The following is a 26140-nucleotide window of genomic DNA, read 5'->3' as shown; positions in this document are numbered from 1 at the left end:
TAAAAGCAAGATGGAGCTGCTCCACCTTTGAATCCCACCTCAAGAGTTACCACAAGAAAGCACCGAGGGACAAACCAAGGTTTGGACCTTCAGCACTCACCGAGCTGTCAGCCTTTTGCTGGCTCTACCCAGGAGCTGAGCCTGTGCTTGGGAAGCCTTGGCAGTTCCTGTGCACCCCTCCAAGCGGGAAGGGCGCTGAGCTGCCTAATCAGGGTCGCTGTTTAGTCACGCTCCTCCACATCCTAATGAGAAATCTGTCACGGGTGCCTTTCTTGGCTCTTTGCTTTTGAAGAGCCGTTCTGGAGCCCAGCACGACAGGCAGATGGGGCTGGGGCGAGGTGAAGGGCAGGGTCTGGTTCTCAGCAGGGAATTTCAAGCTTGCAGAGGCAGGTCTGGCAGGTGAGGAAGAGCCAGCAGCCCCTTACTTTAGGACAGGTTATTGGCTGGGTAGCCCCAGGGAGCTTGGGAGGTACTGCTCCATATTTCCATGCCAGAAGGTGCAGAGGTAAGCCTGGCTCACTGGACATCCCTCATCTGTCCCACATCATATACATGAGATATATCATATACATGCAGCCATGAGAGAGAGCAAAGAGAGCGGGGAGCTCCCCCCTGGAGTTCAGGGAGCCTTTCCTCAGCTGCTGGTGACAGTGGCATTGCTGTTCACACACACCATGTGCTACTTTGGCTCTGCATCTCTGGAGACTGGTCTAAAAGTGGCTTTGATGGTGCCACCCTGACCGTGTACTGGCATTTGATGGATTTTCTTTCAAACTCTTGGGTTCAGCAAGTTTTATTAACACAATCTTGGAAGATTTTGTAATCTGGAGACGTTGACTGTGTGTTAAAGCAGTCTGTGGTGTGCACTTGCAAATACTAAAGCAGTTGACTGACTCAGGGCCTTACACATTAACATCTTTTTAAGAATTTTCCAGGAAAACACTTTTCACTGCCATTCGTATTGAAAAGCTACACTTGGACAGCCGGTGGGAGAATTCAGTCTGTCGCTGCCATGGAGAGAGATGAGTTTCCTTAAACATGTGATAACTATTTAAATAATAGAAAAAACCCCACTGATGGCAGCTGAGAATATGCTGAGGTTAAAATGGGTCATGTAAAAAGCATTTAATTTTCAAAGCTGTGCATATTTTCTCAAGCTAATGCTGCAGTAAAGTGTGTATGTGCATGTAGCTGTGTGTGATGCTAAGAAAGTTTTGGTTTTGGAGTCCTATAAATCATAGAATCACAGACTGGTCTGGGTTGGAAGGGACCCCAAGGAGCACAGAGCTCCAACCCCCTGCCACAGGCAGGGCCACCAACCTCCAGGCCTGGAGCTACACAAGGTTGCCCAGGGCCCCATCCAACCTGGCCTTGAACACCCCCAGGGATGGGGCACCCACCATCTCTCTGGGCAGCCTGTTCCAGCCCCTCACCACTCTCCCTGTAAAGAACTTCCCCCTAATATCTCATCTAAACCTTCCCTCCTTGAGCTTCAATCCATCCCCCTTGTCCTGCCATTATCTGCCCTTTGAAAAGCTGATTCCTCTTTTAAAAAGTTGATTCCCTCCAAAAAATAAATTAAATCCAAAGCCAGCTTCTCAGGAAGCAATGGGGTGGGGGGACAAGCACGATTCTGTTGGAGGAGCAGAAGGTTGCTTGGGATCCTCATAAGCACCGTGCTGTGCTTGGCCCAGCAGTCAAGCCTGTTTTCTGGCTGAAATTTATGTTTATTGTGCCATGTTTAGGACTTTTGGCACTTTTGTTACAGCATTGCTGGGTGAATTTGTACAGCAGGGAGGGTTTAACAGCAGAGGGGGTTTAACAGAGACTTACTCAAAGCAGGAGGCAGCTCTTCTGGTAGAGAAGAACAGACTTTCTGCACCCATCAAGGAGCCTGCATGCATATTGAGACCTCCACATGTGACTGAGATGCCTTGGGGTTATGCTATTGATAAGACAGATGCTGACAGCCCCAGGGGGGAGGTTTCAGCCAGGGGTTTTGCTGCCTGCTGGAAGGAGAGGAAGATCAGGCAGCTGTGTATGAAGGATGGGAAGGGTGGGGTCCAAGAACAGTCACAAACCTTAGTGCTTTGTCCCTGTTCAGCCCCTGTAGCATAGAAGGAAGCACATAGACAGGAGTAAGCCTTGGAGAGCAAACAAGCACCTTGGCACATATGAAATCCATCCTTCTCCTCTTAACAAGGTGTCTGTGTCCCCCTGTCTGCATCTCATCTGCTTGACTAGGGTGAAGCTGGTTTCTGTGGGCAAAGCTGTTCACTGTGGAGCAGGAGAATTGTACCTCTTAGTTTCTCACCCTGGTCTGCAGCCTTGCCAGGCTGTGGGCAGTTGTTTGCACATGTAACTCAGTGTCTGGCTTTGCTCTTCCTCTTGTTTTCATTTCCTGTGGCTGCAGGAATGTCACAGGGCGAGGGGAAACTCCTCTCTCAGGGTTGTGGTGCTTCCCCTCTTCTTTTTGTCATTCTACTTGTCCTTCCCGAATGGAGCAAGTGAACAGACAAGGAAGCAGTTTAGGAAGGCAACTGCTGGAACCAGCTAACTGCACAGTGAAACCTTCCAGTTACTGGTGTCAAGGCTGCTGAGGGTCTGTGGGGCATGGGAAGGCGAGGAATTGCATTTCAGGCTATCTTTAGGAGAGAAAGCCTTCCTTCCTCTCAGCTCCTGCAGCGTAACAGGTTTGCAGTGCAGAAACACTGAGTGATTCATTTCCTTTCCCTTCTTCTTTCCCCAGCACTGTCACGCTTTTTCCAACAACCGGAGTCGCAGACGGTGGAGGAAAATGGCATGGCCAGGTTCGAGTGTGGGATCGAAGGACTGCCCCCCCCCGTCATCACGTGGGAGAAGGACCATGGACCTGTGCCAGCAGAACCCAGGTGATTCCCCATTTGCTTTCCTGGGTCAGCAAACCAAAACCTGACCGTTTTAAGATGTGGAAATCCTTCACAAAAATAGAGAGATGACAGACCTTGAACCTTGATAATGAAGTGATGTAAGGGTTGGTGGTCAAAGGGGCTGTGCAGACAGGTCCAGCTCAGTTGGTCTGGGAAGTCAGTGTGTAGAAACACACCATTTCAGCACAGGATCACACAATCACAGAGTCACAGGCTTGTAGGGGTTGGAAGGGACCTCCAGAGATCATCGAGTCCAACCCCCTGCCAAAGCAGGGTCCCTTGGACAGGTCACACAGGTCGACATCCAGACAGGGCTGGAATACCTCCAGAGAAGGAGACTCCACACACCCTGGGCAGCCTGTCCCAGGGCTCCCTCAGCTTCACCGTGAAGAAGTTCTTCCACGTATTGGTGTGGAACTTCCTGTGCTCCAACTTGAGGCCATCACCCCTTGTCCTGTCCCCACAGACACTGAGAAGAGGCTGCCCATTTCCCCCTGTGTCCTGCACTTGAGATATTTACAAACATTAATAAGATCCCCTCTTAACCTTCTTTTCTCAAGGCTGAACAGCCCCAGTTCTTTCAGCCTTTCCTCGTAGGGGAGATGCTCCTGTTTACTCCTCACCCAGAGCATTGGAGGGAAATCAAGAGAGCAGTGTAAAAGTGAATAGTGAAACTTGGAACGTTCTTCCAGCACGGAGCCTGCACCCTGCACAGGGCTCTGTGTGCAGGGAACAGGGCACAGCGGGCTGTGGCGGGGGCTTGGCCTCTCGTGTGAAGTGAGGTAGGAGTCTTTGGGAGATTAGTGCCTGGTGTGAGGAATATTTCTCCAGCTGACTGGGGGTACTGGGCACACCCAGCTGAACTCTGTGATGTGGGTTTACTTTCCTGTTGGTTGTGGTTTTAGAGATGGTCATTTTCTTCCCGCACAGATTTGTCTTAGGGTTAATGATTCATCTGGTAGAGCACCGTGTGGTCTTTCCATTTGGTTTATTCCCATGTTTAGAGATCATCTTGGAAAAGACCCCGAATTTTCTCTTTCTGGCAAAAAGAGCCCTGCAGCATGATACCTCTTCCTTAACCAAAGCCAGTTACGAGCACAAGAAGAGGACAAACCATTAGCTGGCTGTTCATTGGGCTGCAGATGTCACTCCCGCAAGGATCAGGGACTGCATTGTCCTTTAGTTCTTAAAAACTCCTTTTTCTGTTTGGCAGAAGGAGCTGTTTCCCTCCCAGGGAAGTTAAGCCAAGGAGGAGAGGAGGGAAAGAGGGGTGGGGTAAGGTTTAGGAATAATTCTGCACCAATTAGTGTTTCTGTGAGAATAACCGCTTGTATCCTTGAGTCTGAAGTGTGGCATCTAAAGGTTTATAGGTGGCTGTTGCTTTGTAATGAGAAGAAAATTATTTAATTAAAAAGAAAGAACAGACAAAAAAAGAGAAGGGATTGCAGAGGGAAGTGTGCCATAGATAGGGCAATGGCTTTTTAATGAGACAGCTCGATGGATGTTGTGAAATTACTTGCTTGGAGATTGCTTTCAACACGGCAGCCTGAAAATTGTTTTCCTTGTAAAAGCCAGACCATAATCTCTGGCTGCAGATCTTGCTTTTTAAATCATGTTTTAGCTAATGTGCTTTTGCAGAAGGATTTGCTTTTTTTGTTGTTGTTGTCTAGTTTTTGTTGTTGGGTTTAATATAACCGGCTTTCGAAGGAATTAAGTGAATTCCAGGAAATGTTGGCTGCCAACCAGAGCTCTCTGTTATCCTTACCCCATCACGCCTAAGGACCAGATCTCAGGCCAGCCTCTGATTGCTGTGGACTCCCTCCTGTGCCTGCATCTGATGAGCTTGTGAAAATGCAATCGTTTGGATAGGTGGGCGTCGGGGCGATGATTTCATATTCCAAACCAGCAAGGTTTAGGTATCTGTATGAAATCAGGCTCTGGGGCTGTAGATACAGCCCTTGAGATAACGCTGCTACATCAGTGTTGATGATTTATTTTAGGAGGGATAAAATAGTCAGGACAAGCTAATATTGTTTGGGGGGGTTCCCCCTTTTTTCCTCTTTTTTATGTTGATCTTGTCTTTGGGCACTTTGTTCACCCTTGGGTGCAGGTTGTAGCATTGTGCCACCTCCAAGGTACTGGTGGTTGAGCTTTAAAAAATGCTTAGACAAGCCAAAGGGTATAGAAGTGCTTATTGATGTTTTCACAGTACCTTTCCTGCCCTGCTGAAGTTCAGGACATCATCTAACTTTCCTATGTGAGTAAGACACAGAAGTATTTTGCAATTCTGGCTCTGAAGTACTTTTAAAAACTGTGGTTTTAAATCTGCAGCAGCTGCTGAGAGGTGGCTTGCAGGATTCCTCTAGATTGCAGTTGCTTTGGGGTGTGTGCTACATCACTTGGCATAGTCTCTTCTCTGTTTAGGTGCTGGCTGAGTTTCACACCAGGCTCCAAATTGCTGTTTATTTTCTCTAGAGCCAAGCTGAGTACTTGCTAAGAACTAGAGGTCTTTGGAGGTCTGCACATAAACACGTACCCTGCGGATCACGTAGCCTGCAGTCACAGTATCTTCTTCCAGATTTTGGCTAAGTGAGGGCTTGAACTGTGTGGAGAGTTTACTTCTGTCCTGTATCAGGAATGCCTTCGTGGGGCTCATGTTCATGTACAGAGTTGGAGCTCTGAGCAGAGGGGCTTACAGAATTTGAGTGTGCAGCAAAGAAAGCTGCAGGGTCCTAACTTGTCCTGAGGACTTGTGCTTCAGTCTGTTCTGTATACTTTCCAAATTCTGCAAGGGAGGAAGGAAGGGAGGGAATTGGACTGCTAATGCTGAAATAGTCTCTGCTATACACACACGTAATGCACAGAGCTGTGCAGGGTTCAGACACAAGGCACTGGTGCTTGGTTTGAGTTCCCGAGCTCAACTGCCCTTGTAATTGTCACTGGAGAGGTGGGCAGCTGTTGATCCCTCTGCGCTCTCTTCTCTGCCCCTGCTCTCCTGTGAGTGCCTGCTTTGGGGTGAGCAGGGGGGGAACAGCACACATCTGTGCCCTCTTGCTCTTCATCCTGCTGCCTTCTGTGGCCATGGCAGCGGGCCCTGGTCAGGCAGGGGACCCATCTTCTGCTCCCACTCAGGGCTGTCACCTCTCAGATCCTGGCACTACAGCTGTCAGTGGCAAAACTCTGGAGACTGCTGAGGTGCCAGCATTTCTCTCTCCTCCAGAACCTTTGTCTGTCCTTTGGTTTTCTGCTTAAGCCTCAGTGAAGGTGAGCAGACAAAGATTTGCCCTTTGGGTGGTAGAAGAGCTAGTGTCAAGTGTCTGTTCTGAATCCCCAGGCAAAGTTAGTGTCCGTGCAGCGAGCCTGGGGATGGCGCACAGCGTCCTTGCGGGCTGCCTGGAGTCTTAGGGTTCAGGGCTGCTGGGACCTGGAATGCTGGAGGGAAACTGTGCCTAGAGGAATCCTGCCTTTCCTGCCTCCTTGCTTCCCTGGCAGAGCAGCGCTCGCCAACAGTATATAGACCTCTTCATAGACCTGTCTACTCCTGGCCTTGCCAAAAGGACTGTTGAGAGTGGTGTGTTTGTCGGGTCTCTTCGCTCAGTCCCCGTTGCCTCCAGCTCCTGCTCTCTTCCGAAACACAGCGCCTTGTTCTCTGCCCTCAGGGGAAGCTGGGTGTGCTGCCTGAGCGTGAGCCTGCACACGGTCCTGAGCTGACCCTGCTCTGAGAGTGGAAAGCCCAGAGAACATTTCAGAGGTCCTTCCCAGCCTCAGTGAGTCTGCAGTACATAATTGGAGTGTCTTTTTGTGGCTGGGAGATGCCTTGCCTGGTGTTTGAAATATGTTGATATTAATTACAGACTCAAATAGCAGATGCACGACAAAAATAAATATTATCGCAGTGGGAGGCTTTCCCTCCACAGAGCAGAGAGGATGCAAATATTTGTCTTCTTTATCCTGAGTCCTGATGAGGCATCCTGATGAGGGCCTTCTGGGTACCACCTCCTCTGAGATCTCTGGAGCATGATGCCCCAGAAAAGTGTTTTTGTAAGTAGTGGGAACGTGGCTTTAGGGATGTGGGGCAGTTGCTCCTGTGTATGTGCGAAGCTTTAGCAAGTCTAAGTCCATGAATCAGGCTGTAGGATTGTGCCAGTAGACACAGTATTGTCACTGGAGGAGCTCTGTTAGCTCTTCTGTTTCATCAGCTGTGAAGAGGATGAGCTCAGATGGCAGCAACCAAGATCCAGGACTCACAACCAAGATCCTAGACTCACAGCAGAGGTACTTGTCTCTGGAGCAGACTGTTTAGGACAGAGGAGGTGTTTCCATTCCTGGAGATTGAGGCTAAATGTTTGCAGGAGCAGGTGTGCTATTGGTGACCACGGCTTGAACCCAGGGTGGGTGATCACTTTAAGATCCTCCTGGTTCCATGACCCTTGCATGTGGCACTCCATCTGTCTCAGCACCTTGAGAACCACAGTTTTACTTACTGGCTACACTTAACTGGGATCTTCGTGGATGGAAGTACTGGCATTCATGGTTATAGCTTGTCTTTGTGCTGTTCCTGTGGAATAGCTGCTATCCCTCCTCTTAGCAATTGCCTTTGAACGTGTCCTCTTCCTAATGAAGACTGATAACCCAGAGCTGCCTGTCAAAGCTCGGCAGCTCTGTTTATAGAGGCTTGCAATTAAAAATGGATCTCATATATAATTAAAAAGGATCACGTAGGCTTTGCGCCTCGCATTCAAGAATAAAGAGGCTGCCATCTAGGAATCCAGGCAGAAAATGGAGATGCTGACAGCCAGCTCCTACTTTTATGCTAATTGCTAATCATCTGCTTTGTTCAGTAGAATGCAGCAAGGGTTGTGTTCGTGTTGTGAGCCGTGTGGCCGTGTCACACCGTGGAAGTGTTGCCCAGTAGCATGCTGTGGGCAAACAGGGGGATACCAAGTGCCCAGCTCTAACTTTGCCAGCTTGGGAAAGCCACAAAGTTTTGGAAGATGAAAAGCAATCAATGCAACCCAGGAACAGCGCAGCTTCAGTTGGCTGTGTCTGGCTGCCCTGGGCTGTGAAGGTGTATCGGTTGGTCTCTTCATGTATTCAAGGTGCAGCAGGAAAGAGATGATGCTCAGGCTTCTTGGCAGTGTATTTTTTTCTCTGTCTGCCAAACCTTTGTGAAAAGCACATGGTAGAACTGGCTGTAGTGTGTGTGAAGGCACTTGTACACTTGGAGATGTCTACAGAGCTGCATGTAGAAATGGGTATGTGTGTGTGCAGTTGTTTCATACTGCACAGTTGGCTTGTATCAGCAAAGCCTCAGTGGTCAGGTCCCCCAAAAGCAGCTGCTGTGTTGTGAAAACTCCAGTGCCCCAGCTAGGCCTGTACCTGCTGCTTTTCAAAAACCACCAGTTGGGTGGCTCAAAAGTTTGTCTGTCCCACTCTGCCGTGACTCCAGATACATCTGCAGGTGAAAAAGAAGGGCTAAACGGGCTTTGGGTTGATGAGGAGCTCAGGCAGAGCTTGGCCTGTCTCACACTCTCCCTTCTGGTCCCTCAGGTTTATAACTCTTCCAAACGGTGTCCTCCAAATCGTGGATGTGCAGGAGAGTGATGCTGGGACTTACCACTGCGTGGCAACCAATGCTGCCCGGAAGCGCTACAGCAACGATGCTGTCCTCAGCGTCCTCAAAGGTAAGGGGCAGGCGGGGGTGTCGGACTTGGGGGCTGCCTTGCCAGCTGGCTGCTGTGGTGACAAGCTGAGCTGAAGGATGGGTGACAAGCTCTCCCACTGGTGTGGCTCTGCATGTGGCAGGCTTTGGTTCAAACATGCAGAGAAAGCATTTTAGTAAAGGTTTCTTTGCACTCTGATAGGGTAAGCAGGCTGGCTTGGGAGGGGGTGTCACCAGGGAGTCACAGCTGCTGCTCAGCCCAACCCCAGGAGGCTGGCAGTATGAATGGGGCTGTTCCTCTCTGTGCCAGGAGACTTCTCTTGCAGGTGGGTTGTTGCAGCGTGGGGATTTTAACAGCCCTGGACTCCTTTACACCCTGGGGCTCTTAGGAGGGGTCAGGCAGTGCAGGTTGTTGCCATCTTATCTCTAGTGGCCTTGGATGGCAAGATGACTGGCACAGACCAAGGAAGACGCATGCCCAAGCTAGCAAGAGAGACAGTTGGAGGCTGGAGGGGTTGGCAGGGCTGTGTCTACCCTGGGTTGAGTAGCAGGGTCCAGAGGAGGTTATGCACAGTGGGATTTGACTTGTGTTCTCTGTCCCATGCTCTTCACTGAACTCTTGGGTAGGCTCCAGAGGTCTTGTGGTATTTGGGAACAGCCTAAGCTGGGATTTCTTCTGGTGACATGGAGCATCGGAACAGGGCTTTGGATGGGAGCTGTCCTTCACCTCCCAATCTGGGCCTCAGGCTCTTTGTGTATTTTTCTCTGTAAACCCATGAGTGTGATGGGCAAGTCTGGACATGAGAACAGAGCTGAGAGCTTAAGTGCAGTAGGGTCTCCAGACTCCAGCCTCCCTCCCAGCATGCCTGTCTGCCTCCCCAGTACTGTATAATCCCCATTCTGCAAGAGGACAGACTCACAAGGTCTGGGAGGCTGGCTGAGCTGTCCCTTCTCTCTGGACAGTGCCCCCCTGCCCCGTCTGTCTCCTCTTCGTGCTGACCCCAGTGTATTTAGTAGGCAGCTTTAACCTTGAAAGCTCTGAAATCCTTCCCAGCCCCTTTTGTCTTTGTTTAGCATCGCGTTGCTTGGCATTCTGCTACCAGTGTTTTTTCACAGAGATGGCTTTGCTGTTCATCCGTCAGCAGGGAGTGTAATTAACTGTGGAGCCTGAGAATACACCTCTGATCAATGGATTGTGTCGTGGAGGTAATCTGTGTGGAATCTGCAGAGAATTCGTGAGCACTTGAATGCTCTGTAGCTAATTGCCAGCCCCTGCCAGATCCTCTGGGTGCTTAATGAAGCACAGAGGCGAGGGGAGCGCTCGCTGCGGGCAGCTCCACGCTCCAGAGACAGCTCCTGCCTTGGGTCTGGTTCGTTATCGATAGGTAATATCGATCAAGCTGCAAAGGTGAATACGCTGTCCTCGGCATCGTAACTCGCTCCTCATCGTTGTATCTTGTAACTCCAGGGTGTTTAATCTGCTTTGCAAATGGAGGCAGTGGAAGAGGTTAAATGGGAAGCGTTCCTTCTGGAGCACCAGCCGGCCCGAGCAGATTTCTGCCTGGAGTTCTCACCCAAATCTCGCTTCTGCAGCACCATACCACCCGCTGGCTGCAAAAACAAATATGTGAGGTTGAGTTTTTCACCAGATTGAGCTGATAGTGATGAAAAACATGCCTGTTAAATCTCTGGGGTTTTTTATAATTGGGGAGAAATATCTCTGAGACAGATGGGAAACTGCAGTGACCTGCACAGGCTGCAAACTCCTCCGTGAGTGACTGGCACAGTATTGATCCTTTTTTTGTTTCAGCGTTTCACCATCAAAGGCACATTTTTGGATGCCTGGACTGGCTTGAGGAGTCTCTTCCTCCTGGTTCAGAAGCAGCTGATAATAGTTGGAGTCAACTGGTCAGGCAGAAATCCTTTGCTGGTTGTAAAGAAGAAAACCAAACTAAATCAAAACAAACCCAGGGAAAAAAAAAAAACAAAACAATAGCCTGAAATACAGCTGTTTGGTGGTGCTCTAGTTGCTTATTTGGCAGTTTCAGGGACCAGACCCCTACACATCTGCAGGCTGGAGCAGCTGAGCTACTCCTCCCCTCCCTGTTGAAGGCTGGCAAGTTATTTGTGCCCAGGTGAGATGGGAGCCCAGCCTTGCGGTCCCACTGTGCTGCCAAGGCTCCTGGGAAAGGGTTTTACAGTGGCACTGAGTAGCTCCTTACCTGCAGCGTTGGCATCCCAGTGACAGCACTGGGCAGTGCCAGGTGATGGTGACTGGGTCTGTGTGCTCATGACGGGTTTGGGGGCTGGTTAGAATTTGGACACATCCATCTGCGCTGGGTTGCCAGCACTTGGGCCTGGGAACATCTCATGTTCATGCCTCTGGCCCTGCCAGACAGCGCTGGATTTGAGCTGGCTGTGCATAGCAAAAGAATCCGTTTCCCTATAGCTCTTGAGCCCAGTTGTCCTTTTCCTCCCCCTCCTCCCCCTTCTTCCCGATACAATGGCTGGGAATTGTTCCACCTCCCTTATTAAAGGCATTTTCCCAGTCGAGGCAGCAATTAGCATGATCCCCTTCTGGGGGGCCTAACCCCCCCCCTCCCCAAATGTCCTTTCCCGTGGCGGTGTGACTTCCCCGTGGCGTGGGGAGGGCCGTGTTGTGTGTTGGTGGCTCAACTCACGCTGGCCTTACACAGACAGGACAGAGAGCAGTGGTGCACAGTGCTGCTGGGAGTGCTGCTGCAGATGTTTCGGCTGTGCAGACTTCATGGTGCAAATTTCCAGACGTTCCCTGGGGAAGTGGGGTTTGGAGCTGGAAGGGGAGAAAGAGCAGGAGGAGAGGGAAGGGGGCGGGGGGGCTACAGTCACGCAGCCCTGAAACAGAGCCTGCTGTGGTAATGAGGATAACTTGGATTTTCCCCTTGGATCTCCACTGCTCCCCGGCGGACAGAGTGCTCAACACATGTGGCAGCTCCATCCTTTCTCACCTGGTCAGACAAACATTGTGGCCCCGCTCGCTCTCTGCCAAAAAGGGCATTAGGAGCTGGACACAGGGTGCTTTCCCAGGCACTGCATCTGTGTGTGCTGCCTTGGCTTGGGGTCAGGTCTTGGTGGGGCTGTGGCTTGTCTCTTGTAGCTGCTTTTTCTGGAAGCAGGCTCTGGAGCCCTGCTCTGAGCTCATGTATAAGGAGTTAATTCCCCACGTGTCTTGGTTGAGTTCCCAGGTCCTTGACATAGGTGGGGAGGTGCTGCCACGCTTCATGAAGCAGCTGTCAAGTAGCAGAACGTCTTGGGAATTGTGACATTGTGTGGGCTCAGCAGATCACCTTGCCCATCACTTTCCCCCTCCACATCATGTGTGTGGCTTCCTCTTCCTGCATTTTCTTGGGGATAGGGATGGCCTCCTCTGTGTGTTTGCCCCACAGTGGGGTTTGCATCCCCAGTGTGGCACAAACACCCCTCAGAGGCCGTGCTTCTGCTACGCTGTGCATTTTTGCAAGGACTTCACCCATTCTGTTTTTAAATGACACGAGGAGTAACTCCCCTTGCATCTTCCCTGTTGAATGGGTCCTGGGATCTCTTTTCTCCATACCTACCCCAAATGTCATCCCACAGTTTATCCTCTTATTTTTAGTTGCACAGCATTGGGGACTCTTGAAAAAATACTTCTTCCTCCTTGTTTTTTAATGCCTTTGAGTGTGTTTAGGCAGTGTGGTGTCCCCCAAGTGACCTAAAGAAAGCTAAAGATCTTAGCGATTTCAGAATATAATAGTTAGATTGGGCTGATGAAACCAAAACCATCCATTACAAGATGTATACCCAGTACAAGAGATTAAACCAAGACCATCCATTTTGAGACCCTGACCCCACAGCTCCTTCAGTGTTGGTGTCTTTTTGTGTTGGTAGGATGGGCATTGCAGGAATGCCAGCAAAGTGTGGTCCTGGAAGTCAGCACGCTCGGGTTCTTCTTCCCTCTCTGTTGGGCTGCAGAGGAGACTCAGTTCCATTAAGTTTTAATAGGGATAATGCAACATCTGTGGAGTTGCCCTCTTAGAAACGATGGGTTGGTCTGAAGAGTGGTTATGGTGATGGAGGTGGCTGTCTTCAGCTGAGCTGGGCATCAAGGTGCCCTTGCAGAGGAAGATGCAGATGTGTACCTGACTGCAGGTGTGGGGTGTTTCCTCCTTGCATCCTCTGCACCTTGATCCATGCCTGCAGAGAAGCCAGGATTGTTGTGAGATGTCACTCAGACCAGGCTGGTAAGAATTCCACCATGCAGCAGCCTTCCCCCAACCAAACATCTGTGCAGTGACGTTTGTGCAGTGGTCTCAGTCGTGATCCTGTGCTGCAAGAGATGCAGGAACAGGGAGAACGGATGGGGGTGATGGGTGTGGGTAGAGCCGGGCTGAGCTCTGTGCCACTGAAGAGTCTTCCAGCAGATGAGCACGTCCCCTGTGAGCTGGGATTTAGTGCTGTGTTATTAGAGATGACACTGCGAGATTGCCGTTGGCAGAACATCATTTACGTTGACAGTTGTAGCAGCTTGCTGCAGCAGTGTCCCAGGAAATGTATTCTTCAGCCAAATATTTGTATGAAATATGATAACAGGGACAGAGCTTGGAGGCAGCTGAAACACCTTCACAGGGGTATTTTTTGTTCTTTTGGTGTTCATATTGCAATGGCTTGCAGGTACCCAGGGAGACCCTGGCTCTGGGAGCTGGGACCTGGGGTGGTTCCTGTTCTGAAGGGCTGTAGGAGAACACAGCTATTGAATGGGATGAGCTTTGGGAGCGGAGGGGAAGGTGGTGATGAAGTGAGCAGCACTCACAGTTGGCCACCACCTCGCAGAAACAGACGTGCTGTTACCACAAGTGGATTTTCAGGCCCTGCATGTGTGAATGACGTGCTGGATGCTGGGTTGGCTCCCAGCCTGAGCCCTGACGACACGTGCTGTGCTCCCCCCACAGCTTTGAACGCAGCTACCGTGCAGTCTGGGACAGGGCAGTTCGGAGTCGGGTCAGCCCTGCTCTGGTCTGACCTCCCTGACCACAGCCAGGAGTTGATCCCATTGTGTGTGCTGATGTTGATGGAGAAGGGCAGTGTTAACTGGAGTGGGGTGATGTTCCCACCTGGGCAGGGGTGTCTTCCTCCAGCAGACCCCATGCAGCAGAGGCAGCAGGGTGCTGTGGGGGGGAGCGATCCGCAGCTGTGTTTGTGGGCACACAGTTAAGGCTGTGCTTTCTGGGAGGCAAGGGGGTCACAGAAACACATGGGGAGAGAAAACGTGGGGTGGGATAAGGCAGCTGTATTTTTGCTGGGAGTTGTCAGCTTAACCAGCCAGTGATGCTTCACCTCTGGAGAAGGTGGTGACTCCGTTCCAGCCTGCAGTGGCTGTGTCCCCATTGCTTGTGCCTCTTCCACTGAGCACAGACCTCTGTTGCTTCTCCCTCGCTTCTTTTAGCATCTTTTCTTTGCCCTCTGGTCTCTCCCTTTGCCAGCAGTTAAACGGGGAACCGCTCTCCACTTGACATCCCGAAAGCTCAGCTGTGAGGACTCTGTTTATGTGTTTTGAAGCTCTGGTTTCTGGGCAGCAGGTATCTGAAGCTGTTCCTGTAACACACCTGCTTGTGCAAGATGCTCTTGATCCTCCTCTGTGAACCACGGTAGGTGTGAATGCAGTGGATGGCAAGATCGAGGAGGAGACACACAGCATTTCTAGCTTAATAAATAGATCTTTAAAGCCACGAGTGACTTTCTGCTGTAAACTTTCACCCCATCTCCCTTTCTCTGTGCCTAACAATGCTAGTGATATCCAACACGTGTGCAACAGGATTGAGACCACAGATTTTGGGTGAAACTTGTGAAGGGCTAGTGCAGACACACGTCAGGCACCCACCCAAACACACAGCTCTCTCTTTGGCTGGAGTTCACATGGGGCGAGCGTGCATCACACCACTCACATCGCCGAGGAGCGCTTCTCCTAGCTCAAGTGTCAGCAGCCTGTTCCCAGGAGCCAGAGGGGGAGTTTCAGCTCAGCTGTCTGTGAAGTTTGGTGGGGCTATGATATGCCACACTCCTGACAGCTCCTAGCAGCCTGCGGTGACAGAGGGTTTGATACAAAATTCAGAGCCCTCACCTCCCATTAAGCAGAACAGCCAAACCCAGGGTTGGCACTGAAGTGAGTGGCAACAGAGGTGTCAAGGGTAATAGAGCAGAACAAGGGATGTACAGCAGGAACAGGTGAGCTGTTTCCAGATCCTGAGGGGAAACTGGTCTCTCCCACATGCAGCGTTTGCTGTACGTGATGTTTGGAGCTGTCAGATAGGTACAGTCTGGCTCGTGTGTCACAGGCAGCTCTGCCTCCCGACTCCTCAAGACTAGGGATGGCTGGATTCAGGGGTGGTTTGTGATCCTCTGGTGTTCTCCACGTGCATCTCTTACTGATCCAGATCTGCTGTGTTTTTGCAGCTTCCTGAAATAAGAGTGGGTGTTTGGTAAGGATCATTCTGAAGGTTCATTCAGCTCTCAGCTTGATAGTCGTTTGGTGGTGGCATAACCCTCTGGAGCATCAGCACCTCGGCACTACAGGGATCACACCCGGCCTCTCCGGGATGGTACTGAACAGACTGTGCTGCATGGTGAGGCTGGAAGAGCTAAGAATAGAGACCATAATTAGGTCACCCACTTGCACTGGGCTGTGGGACAGGAAGGTTGATGCGCTTGGGTTCCTGATGGCACTTGTTAATTATTAATTGTCTGTGTTACAGCAGAGTCTCTGTAGCTCTCTGAGGTCGAGGGCCAGCGGTACCCTACGGCACTTAGAGCATCTTAACAGCTGGAGTCAGGATGTTGCAAGTGTCCAGAGGCATAGCGAAGCTCCTGGTCCCATTGCTCATTGCTTTAGACATGGGACAGACACGTGGAGAAGGTTCTTCCCTGTCCCAAAGATGCACCAGTATCAACAGGCCCAGTGGTGAGCAGGAACAAGAACGGGGTGAGTCGGCCCAGGTCACAGGGGAGGCTGAGTCAGGAGATGTTCCATGCTGCTCGGAGCCCTCACCTCGGTGTCTCGGATGCCACGGATGGCTCGGAGCACAGCAGGGAGTTTGCCTTTGGTAGCTGAGAGGTGCCTTTTCCCAGCGCTGTTTCCAGTGCAGCCACGGGGCAGTGCCACATGGATTGTGGCCGAGAGTGAGGAGCAGGAAGAGAGAAGGATGGGATGAGGAGGGGCAGGTGGTGACACCAAACACCATGTCTTCAGGCACAGCCTTAGACAGATTGGGGCTCTCTGCAGCACTCAGCAAGTGTCCAGCTGAAGGGCTTTGACAGAATCTGTGGATACCACTAATGATGTTTCCCTACGGAAAGCCAGCTTTCCTTCCAGACTTTTCCTAGAAAAACAGATTTGCATTGTACTGACTTAATGCAGATGCATCCATCTGCTTTTAGTTCTTCCTTCCAAGTTGGCAGTCTTTTTTTGCTGCCAGACTGTGTTACTGTAGGCTCCCAGCATGTTGTGTGTTCGAAGCGGAGCTTGTAGGAAGCATTCTGCGTCCCTGGCATCCCATAATGTTTCTCTTTTCAGAGCCATGCCTGACAGTAACACGAATGGCCATCGGGAAGGGGCAGAGCACAAGCCCTGGTTGAAAAGAAAGCAGGTTGTATCCTTCTGCACAGCCCCAGGGCCTCCAGCCTGCTCCCTCTCCACTCTTGGGAGTTGAAAATAGATCTGATGTTGCAAATCAATCTGAATTGCAAAGAGATCTGATGAAATAGGTGGCAGCCCCTGGGAAACATCAACCTCCAAGCACAGGGAGGAAGTTACCCGAGTGAAATGGCTCTGGTCACTAAGACAAGGTGAAGTGACTGAGAGAGGAGGAGTTTTGGGACTCAAGACCTGTGAGCCAGGAGGGTCTGCTGTGCACCATGTCTCTGTCTCACTTTGGTGCAAGAGGGAGCTGAGGATCTTTTACCTGCCTTCCAGCCTTTTTATTGATGTTACTCCTGCATCGTCCTGGAAGGTGCTTCTCCTGAGTTGTCCATGTGCTGGCCTAGGACAGTGACAAGGGGAGCTGGTGTAATGATGGTTCCAGAAGTGTGGGAATGTTCCAACTGGATCCCAGAGGCTGGCAAGCTTTGGTCCCTAGGGCCCTTGGGTGCTTACTGGTTTGGGGCAGGTGTCTATATTTGAACCTCTGATACTGTGGCTCTTGTTAAGGGCTTTCTGATGCTTTCTGCACCTTCACTTCGCTGTGTTACAAACCCTGAGCAGATGGAGTCATTGAGATGCCGAGAGATGTGACCACAGCACAGTGAGGGAGTGGCAGAGACCAGGGGAGACTCTCAGGACCCATGGGATGAGTGCCTGGCCCCACTGGGAAGCTGGGACATCATCCTGGCTGGTCAGGGCAGAGGCACTGTGCTGGAGGCAGGTTGAAGGACTGGACTGGAGCAGCACAGGTTATGCCGTGGATGGGGCCTGGTTCTGCCCTCATGCTGCTGAGAACAGCGTTGTCAGCTGTGGGACATGCCTGGTGTAGTGTGGTGGTTCCTGTTGCGCTGATAGCTTTGCAGCCTTCATCCTTCTAATCTGTGTTCTTGGCAGCTGCTGGGGAATGGGTGAGGCTTGCAGTGCTTTACAGGCTCAGATTGAGTAACATAAGCTGTCTGGGTCTCAGGGTTAGGTCTGCAAACCACTTGAGAGGCACTGAGGTACCTCTGCTTCTTGCTTCACTTGTTTTTGTTGGCCTCTCATCTGACCTTGGGGCTTAATTCCTGCTGTACTCTAAGTGACTTTCTTCCAAAGAGTTCTTTGCACTAAGAGCTGCAAAAATGTGCCAAAAATGGTTAAAGGCTTATTAATTAATTAATTAACTAACCTAAAATGGTGGCATTACCAATGCTGCTTCAGCACAGTCGTTCTGGTAGGTCTCAGTATCCGCTGTGCCTGAGGCTTGGGTTTCCTACTGCCTCTGCCACATTCCAGCTCTACTGCTTCTGCCTCCCAGAAACTCTCCACAATGTATCTGTGGGCTTCTGAGGATTCAGGTGTGTGGCCTGAGGTCTCCTGTCCCTTTTGGTGGTGTGATGGGCCTGGCCAAGATGGAGTTCACATCCCCACGTAATGATGGAGGCTGTGGGCCTGCACCTTGTAACCAGAGTCATCCCACCCAACTTCAGTGATGGAAGGAAATGGAGCTTGGCTGCAGACCCTGCAGGGACTTGTGTGGCAAAAGTGGGGGGTGGGCCACAGCTGAGGGTAGCTTTTGGAAAGGACATGTGGTTGTGAGAGCTGTGTTTGAGGAGGTGTTTGACGTGAGATAATTTGGGCAGGCCTGAGTTGCAGAGTGTCAGAAGGGCAGCACCCAACACCTCTAGCCACTTTTGTCAGCAGTGCCAGTCCTTTCTCATCATCATAGAATGTGTTAGGCTGGGAGGAACCTTTAAGAGCCATCTAGTCCAACCCCCTGCAGTGAGCAGGGACATCTTCACTAGATCAGGTCACTCAGAGCCCCGTCAAGCCTGACCTTGAATGTCTCCCTGGATGGGGCCTCCACCACCTCTCTGAGCAACCTGTGCCCGTGATCCACCACCCTCAGATTGAAGAATTTTTTCCTAATATCCAACCTAAATCTCCCTTTTTGAGTTTAAAGCATCACCCCTCATCCTATTGCTCCATGCCCTCAGGAACAGTTCTTCCCCAGCTTTCCTACAGGTCCCCCTGGAGCCTTCCCTTCTGCAGGCTGAACAAGCCCGACTCAGCCTGTCTTCACATGAGAGGTGGGGTGCTGCTTTGGCTGCTTTGCTTTCCTGTTTGCCAAGCTGTGCATGGCTGCGTTCAGGTGAGAGCAGTTACAAAAGAAGAATTGCTTATTGTGAAGTGTGCTGAGGTTTCAGCTCTGACACTGTTTGCATTGCCCCCAAAGCAGATCTGCCAGAGCCTTAGGATGCGGGCGGGCAAGCGGCCCACCTGGAGACACTACGTGCTAGTTATTTCCTGTCCTGGGTCTAGCCCAGAAGTAGAAATAAACTGTTGATAAATATCCAGGACAGCATAAAGGGAGGGGAAGGCAGGTGTGGAGGATGTTTTTTGTCTCCTTTGCTGTCAGCTTTCTCCCCACACAGTCCAGGAGGTCTGTGAGTTGTCTGAGAAAAGAGAAGGAGCTGGGGAGTGGGAGTAGGACACGCTCTGCAAACACAGCGCCTGCATTTTTGAAGGTGTGTGCTTTGCAATGGGTAATTTGCTCCTTTATTGTCTGCAGAATAACAGCAGTGACAGCATTGACTTTCTCTAATGAACAGCTGCTCGGTGCTAGAATCTATTCCCGGAGGAGGCTGGAAGGGATGAATAAGGTTTCATGCTCCTCCTCCAGAGAGGGTGAGAAAGTTCGCAGAACAGAAGATTGTTGCTTGATTGTTGGATATCTCCAAATCTTGAACTGCTGACAGCTGAGAGCCGAACGTGTCACCATGCAAGTCATGTTTAACCTTCCAGTGCTTTTCCTCGAGGCAGGGTGTTTATGGAGTCAGGAGAGAGGTGTTAGTTCCCATCCAAGAAGTCATCCTCTTGTCACTGCAAACGACCGGCACAAATTGACTGAACAAAACCCCCCATTTTCCTCCTGTTGCACTGTCTGAATCCTTTGCTGATGCTCTGCACTAACAAGAGCGGGGAGACAGGAGAGGAGAGCTGATGAATTATGGATGTAGTAGAGGCAGACCCAAGTCGTAAACCCTTGGAGTTTGAAACCACTGGTGTATGTTATAACTCAAGCCATAACTTCAAATAAACATTTGGAGCTGTGTCCCCAGCAGCTCCCTGCGGCGCCTCCCTTCGCATCCCCGCACACGGGTCCCCTTCGCTTTGAAATGGGACAGATTGGATTTGCAGAGCTTAGGCAGCTGGTGTGCTGGATCTGTCTGGCATGCTCACAAGTCTCAAGCTTCTCCGTGCTTCCCTCCCCATCTCCTTTTGGGTTTATACTCTATGTGATTGTGTTTTGTTGTATTTCCTGTGCGCCAGCCCAGCACCCGGCTCTGGAACCAGCTCCGTGGGTATGACACCGAGAGGTGCCCGTGAGAGCGATGGTACGGAAAGGCAGCGTGCCTGAATTTGGCCTGGCTTTCCTGTCTGATGACAGGAGAGTGGAAAAACACATAAACTAAGAAGTCTGCTGTAGTGAGTCATTCGTAAACAGCAAAACCCAGGGGAACATTTTGAAAGACTTCTGCAGGTGATGGGTAAGTCCTGTCTCTGGCTGTGATGCTCCCTTGCCGTCTCCCAGTGCAAACACAAGCGCATACACCGGCTGATGAATGGAAAGGAGCTTCTTCAACTCTTTCAGTGCCCAGAGGATTTCTCTCAGTCCTGATGCACTACTCCAGAGCTGTGTTGGGCACCCTGTGGGCATTTTTTTTTTCAGTAAAAGAGGGTAAAATCGATCGGTGTGATTCAGAAGGGCCATCACTGACAGAGCGGTGATACGAATCCACGGGTTGTGCCTTGGGCTGTGCAAAGCTTTTGCCTAGAGCAGCTTTGCTATTTGGAGAGACAAAACAAAGCTGGGGGTGGGGGGAAGAAATCTCAAAGAAGAAGTTTTAAATAGCAGCAGTGTGAAACTTTTAGTGCCACAGAACGGACAGCACAATGCAGGTGCGTTCCGTGACCTGCCTTGTTCAGGCACTGAAGGATGTCTTGGAAACCACAGCTCTTTATTTTTCTTCCTTTTCTTTCTTTCTTTGGTTCCAACAATCTTCCCTCTTGACCTGAAATTATCTTAATGGCAGCGGAGACAAGAACCTCACGGTGGTTTTATGCTTTGATTTTTGTTGGGTTTCCCTGTGTGGAGGTTTTCCTGGGAAGCTGAGTACTGTTCTTGGGAACTCATCAAACCAAATGACACCATAGCGGGTTCATAGCAGTTAACCTGTCCTATCTAACCAGCCTATTGAGAAAGCAGGTGAGAAATAGAGCCTGAAGGGAGCTCAGTTTAAAGAGGAGCTCAACTCACAGACCCGCAGTGAAATGCAGAGCTGGAGAGAAACGTGTTTGTGTGTGCAAGAGGTGGATGGGGCATTCATCCATGCACCCACCCAGGAATGTACTGGGAAAGCAAGCAGAGCTGTTTGGGTTTGTAATTTAGTTTCAGTAATAATCAGCAGCAAATAGACATGGGGGCTGGGCTAATACATTTTCCTGGTGGTTTTTTCAGGCTGAAACCAGAATTTTAGTGGAGGGAGAAGGAAGCAGAACTGGATGTTTGAGTTACAGATTCCTGTGGCTGTTGCTGCTCTTGATTGCAGAGACACCTTGAGTTGTGTCCTCGGATTGGTGGTCAGGAAGCCCCAATATTGACTCCCTCTGCATCTTTGGCGAAGCATGGAGATGGGAAGTAGGTAGTGGTCAGCCCCTGTGGGTCGGGAGGCCTGGTGTCTGCTGGCTGGTTACCTGGCCACCAGCGAGCTCCTTGCTCCAGCCTGGTGTCTGCTGGCTGGTTACCTGGCCACCAGTGAGCTCCTTGCTCTTTCCCTTCCTGAGTTCTCAGGGTGCAGGACAGGCAGCACCAGAGCAGTGGGTTGCATGGGGTGCTGACACAGGACTGTTCCAGGTGAGGGTGTGAAGTGTCTTGTGGGTCCATCCCCAGCCAGGAGAAATGCAAAGCCCTGAGGAAAGGTGAAACTGCTGGTTGTGCCTTTCCTCCTGGGGCAGTTTCAAAGCAAGGGTTTGTACAGCTCGTAAAACCCCTCTCCCAGTGACTGACAGCACTACAGGGTGGGTGTTGAGGGCCCGAGTGAGATGGGACAAGTGCCTTCACGTGGAGTTTCTATGAGCTGTAAGGTGCCTTTGCCAGCCAGCACCTGGGGCCGTGCACCTGAATGCAACAGGCGAGCATTTAAGTCAGGTTTGAGGAGCTTCTCTCTTCCTCTGCCCCAAGCTTGGTAGAGAAAGCAGCTTGGAAATCTGGCAGGGAATATCTTGCCATCTGGCTGGTGATATTTTTTTACTCTAGATTTATTTCTCCCCCGCCCAGCGCCGCAGAAAAGGACAGCAGACACGTTCCAGCCCTGTCCTGCCCGGCACATACGCTGGCAGCCGGTCGTGTCAGGTGAAGAAGCTCACTCCCATGGCAGACTGGAAGTCTGTCCCTCTGTACTCTGGGGTGTAGGCTGCTGCCCAGTTCACTTCCATCTGAAGCTGCTGTGGTCCCTCAGCGGGGAATGGTCTGCAGAGCGAGCAGAGCCTGAGCCTGTGGTCTGTGGAGATGTGCAACCACGTCTGGCCATGCTGCCAGGGAGCAGCTCCTCACCTGGCCCCTTCTCACATCTTTCCCCAGCTCACTCTTAAAACCAACCTCATCACAACTTGTTGGGTTCTCCAGTGTCTTCCCAGCACCATGGCCTTCCCTGTAACGGCTGCTATAAACACCTTTTCCTTCGCTTCTGATGCTGTTCATGTCTTTCCTTCCAAATCCTGGCTGGGAAGCTGCTTCTCCTTGTTCTCTCTCTGATGTTGCCTCATCCATCTGTGCTGGATGAGCTAGAGAAGGGGTAGCAGCCTCACAGCACTGTGCAGAGCAGCCTCACGCGGCTGGTTGGGTCTCACTGGAGCCCCTGCATGCCGTGTCTTTGCAGGACTAATGACTGCTCATGGATTTCAGTGCTTTGCTGAGCTAGAGCTGAAGTTAGAAGAAAGCTGCTGTTCCAAAGAGCCTGGCATTTCTCCGCCTTCAGCATAAGTCCCTGCTGTGGAAGCTCTCCTGCTGCTTTTACATTAAGCTTGCTTTGTGGCTCAGTAGTTCTCCAGCCCAGCCTGGGTGCCACGGTTACAACCGGCCAGGACTTTGGTCTGTTTGTCAATGAGGCCTCTGTATCCGTGGTCTGATGTGAATTCTTCTTGTCCCTGCTCTGTCCCCCAAGTTGTCCTGCTGTGGCTGGATGTGATGGCTGTGAGGCTGTGAGTGTCTGTAGGCATGAACAATGAAAACTGCTGCCCTATGGGAACATAGCAAAGCCCTGGGCAGCCCACAGCGTGCTGTAGGTGCAGAAGGAGGCTGTACCTGCCTGCACACACCAGACCCTCTGTGTGCCATATGGCCCACGGGAAGAAGGATATCTGGCCGGGCTTTTCCTTCGTGCCCTTTGGCAGCTCTTACTGCTGGTGCTTGCCCAGGGCTGGGCTTGCAGTTGAGTGTGGTCCAGCCCTGTCCCGGGTGGGAGACCATGGGCGCTCCTTGGTCTCTGCTTCCATCTGCTGGACAAGCACTGGCTCCTGCTCTCTCCTGTTTTCCATCAGTGCCTTGGGGACTTCACTGGCTCCTTCTAAACTGTGCTTACGTAGTACCACATGTGGAAATCCCTTCCACATATGCATGGGCCACAAGAACATTTCAGTGTTGAACCAGCTCTCTTTGGCAGGACTTCTGTGTGCTAGAGCAAAATGACCATGAGCCTGGAGATGGGCAGAGCACAGCATGCTCAGTGCAGAGATGTGTAGCTTCCAGCCATGCCGGCGTGCTGAGGCCAAGGCTTCTCTGTTTTGCATTCACAAGAAAGTCAAGTGTTAGTGAGTGCAGCTTGGAGGCCACACGAATGGCCAGTGTGGGTCAGGCCAGAGCTCCAGCCGTGGCAGTGCCATCTCCAGAAGTGACCACAGCAGATGCTGGAGGAAAGCATGTAAAAAATGGGCAGGGAGGACACGGTGCTTTCCTTGGACATCTCAGTCAGGGATGTGGGAACATCTTGGACTGGGGACTGCAGTGAGACAGCATATTTAACAGTCCTTTGTGAGCCTGGCTGAACCTCTTGGGTTTTGAACTCTGCAGCATCTCCAGACACTGAGTTTGTACTGTGCAAAAAGGTCCTGCTTTTACTCGTTCGAGACCTGCTGCCAACAACTTTCTCTGCTAGATCACAGGAGCACCTGGAGCAGACCTAGGAACTACTTGTACTGCTTGTCTCCTCTGCAGTTATCTCTTCTTTCATGAGGACAACAATAAAAGTGTCCCTCAGGGTTAGTCGTGTTTGGGAGAGCTGGAAGAACGGGGTTGCTACTGTTGAGGGTCATGAACAATCTGGTCTGCACAAGAGTGCTCCGGTTGTTCCCATGTGATGACAGAAATTTGGCTGCTGCAGAGGCATTTCCTTAACCTTGGCTTCACCTCTGCTCAGCAGTGGGCAGACACAGGCAGAAGGTTCATTTCAAGGACAAACAACCACCCATCCCGGTCTCAAGACGTTGTGCAATGCAGCCTGTAGATGTTCCTGCAAACGCTGCGGGATTCACGTGTTGGCTGCTCCATCTGTGCGTGTGGGAACTAAACAGCCCACTCTGCTCCAGATACACAGTGACTGATGGAGTCCTTGTGCCCTCGGGTGAAGTGCTGGACACGGAGACGTGACCTCCCCTTGTTGTGGTTTACAGTTCAGCATCTGGGTGTTAGAATCACTTCAGCCAAGTCACTAGGTTCTTTTTGAGCTGTTCTGTCCTCGCAGAGGGTGTGTTGTGTGGCTGTTGCTCTGTTTTGAGGATAGCAGTGTTGTTTCATCTCGTTAACAAACAGCCATTTAGCAACAGTCGATGAAGGTGTTGGATTGAAACTCTACTTATTTTCCCTGTGAAAACCCTGCTAGTAATTTTTACTAGGGGACCAGCATGATTGGAGTAAATCTTCAGGGCAGCCCTTTGCTCATTTCTGGAGCAAAACCACTGTAGTCATATAAAAGCAAGACGTGCTTTTCCTCTTTCAACTCCACATTGGGCCTTTACCACACGTGAGACTGCCCAGGGATGCATGTCTGGGGTGTCTGGGGCTCTACATTCCACGTTCTTCTAGGGACTTGGCAATTCAGGACAGACATCTCTCTCTATTTTTGACATCAGGTTCCCAACAAGCAGGAGGAGATGTCACCATCGTCGCCGCTCCAGAGAACACCACGGTGGTGGCTGGGGAGAGCGTGGTGATGGAGTGCATGGCAGCTGCCGATCCCACCCCCTTCGTCTCCTGGATACGACAGGGTGAGCGCGAGGGACAGGATTAAGCTTTTGTTGTCAAGAGGAACCTGGGGACACTTTGTGTTTAAAATCTGTTAAAAGATGGAAAAATCTGTGGGACAGGAAAGGTGGTTGCTACGTCGGTACCTAATGACGCAGGTGGTGTCACGGTGTAGAGTGGCCTTGCTAAACTAATTAAATCTAGAAGGTTACAAAGCACCCAGCTCGCTTTATAACTCTGTGACCTGTGAAATATATGAAGTTCCAGTGCCCACATGCCTTTTGATCTAAATTAGTCATCATCATTGTGTGAGCTTGAGCAGTGAAGGTCAGGAGATGGGGTCAGCTCTGTGCCACTCCTCTGGGGACTCAGAGGTTAGTGGGAATTCTGTGGAATCTGCCACTGTGTTGGAGAAATAACTTATATTATCTTGCAGGGTTATAAAATGGGATAAGATCAGTTAATCATTGGAGTGGCTGGGAGTGTTTCTGGGAGGGTTTTATACAGAAACCTTGCCACGGTTGAGTGACGGCAATGGAAGGATCGAGAAGATGCTTGGGGCTCATCAGAGGTATATGACTGAGCCACACTGGCATATGGCACCCCAGGCTGCCAGCCTAAGGCATGAGTAGGGTGCTAGTGTCACTTCACGGCGTGTCACACGCATCAGAGCTGTTTCAGAGGCTCTCACTGAAGATGTTCTCAGCTCAGGAGTCACAGCTCCCCCAGAAAAGGCTCTCAGTCACTCTCATAAATCCAGGTCACGATTTAAGAGTCGTCTGCCCTGTAACCATTTATTGTGGTTGGTCTTCAGCCCAGACTTGTCCACAGGCGATGATTTTAGTATATACAAATATTTCCTCTTCCCACAAAAAAAAAGAGCAAGAAAATCTCAGAGGACACAACTCTGGAAGTCAAATCAGCAAGGATTACGCGTTCTGGCAGGAATGTTTCTGGTTTATCCTCTGTACTTCACAACTACAAATACTCAGCTTTCCTGTGCTGAATCACTTATTGCTTTACTGAGATCTGCTGATCCCTGTAGTAGAGCAGTTATTATCAGAGTTAATTACCACTATGAAAGTTTTATGGATGGAGGGAAGGAGGGCTAGGTTGGTGAAACAGCTCCTTGCCTGCTTTGTTTTAAAGTGTTTCCTCTGCTTCCCAGTGTGGACTCTTCAGTTAGAAAAGATGGATTAGCTCTGCTGGCAATTCTGTGTTACACAAGCATGTTTCTTTCCAAGATGTTGTTAGGAGCAGCCTGGGTTGCTAGAAAATTAGTCATGTAGGTAACGGGGAGCATTGTACCTCCACGCTGCTGGTTTGGCTCTTGCCAGCCTTGGTGGTGTCAGCTCATTGCTACCACCTGGAGTCAGATTTGCAAACCACTCCAGTGCAGTGGGGTGCACAGACTCTCTCCTCCTCTGAGCACACAGCCATGTAACTGTGAGGCCATCTGAAGACCCCCCAAAATGGTTGGAGGGGGCAGAGGATCTTGTCTCAGCCACATTCCCTCCTGATGGTGCTAAGAGGTAGAGCTGCTCATGGTGGAGGTGGAGAGCTTGCTTTGGACTCAA

General features: G+C 50.8%; 1 protein-coding gene across 1 annotated transcript in view; it reads left to right on the top strand.

Annotated features, from left to right (window-relative positions):
* IGDCC4 (immunoglobulin superfamily DCC subclass member 4) overlaps positions 1 to 26140 on the top strand; it is a gene marked incomplete at both ends in the record, with an annotated part of 92103 nt that overhangs the window by 40499 nt on the left and 25464 nt on the right. Inside the window, 3 exons of the mRNA XM_084267795.1 lie at positions 2750 to 2891; positions 8460 to 8593; positions 24452 to 24586. Of these exons, the coding sequence (XP_084123921.1) occupies positions 2750 to 2891; positions 8460 to 8593; positions 24452 to 24586 (411 nt within the window). The remainder of the gene's footprint in view (positions 1 to 2749; positions 2892 to 8459; positions 8594 to 24451; positions 24587 to 26140) is intronic.

The sequence above is a fragment of the Gallinula chloropus genome (genome assembly GCF_964237585.1).
Source record: "Gallinula chloropus genome assembly, chromosome: 9".
Classification (NCBI taxonomy): domain Eukaryota; kingdom Metazoa; phylum Chordata; class Aves; order Gruiformes; family Rallidae; genus Gallinula; species Gallinula chloropus.
This window is presented reverse-complemented; position numbering and strand designations above follow the sequence as displayed.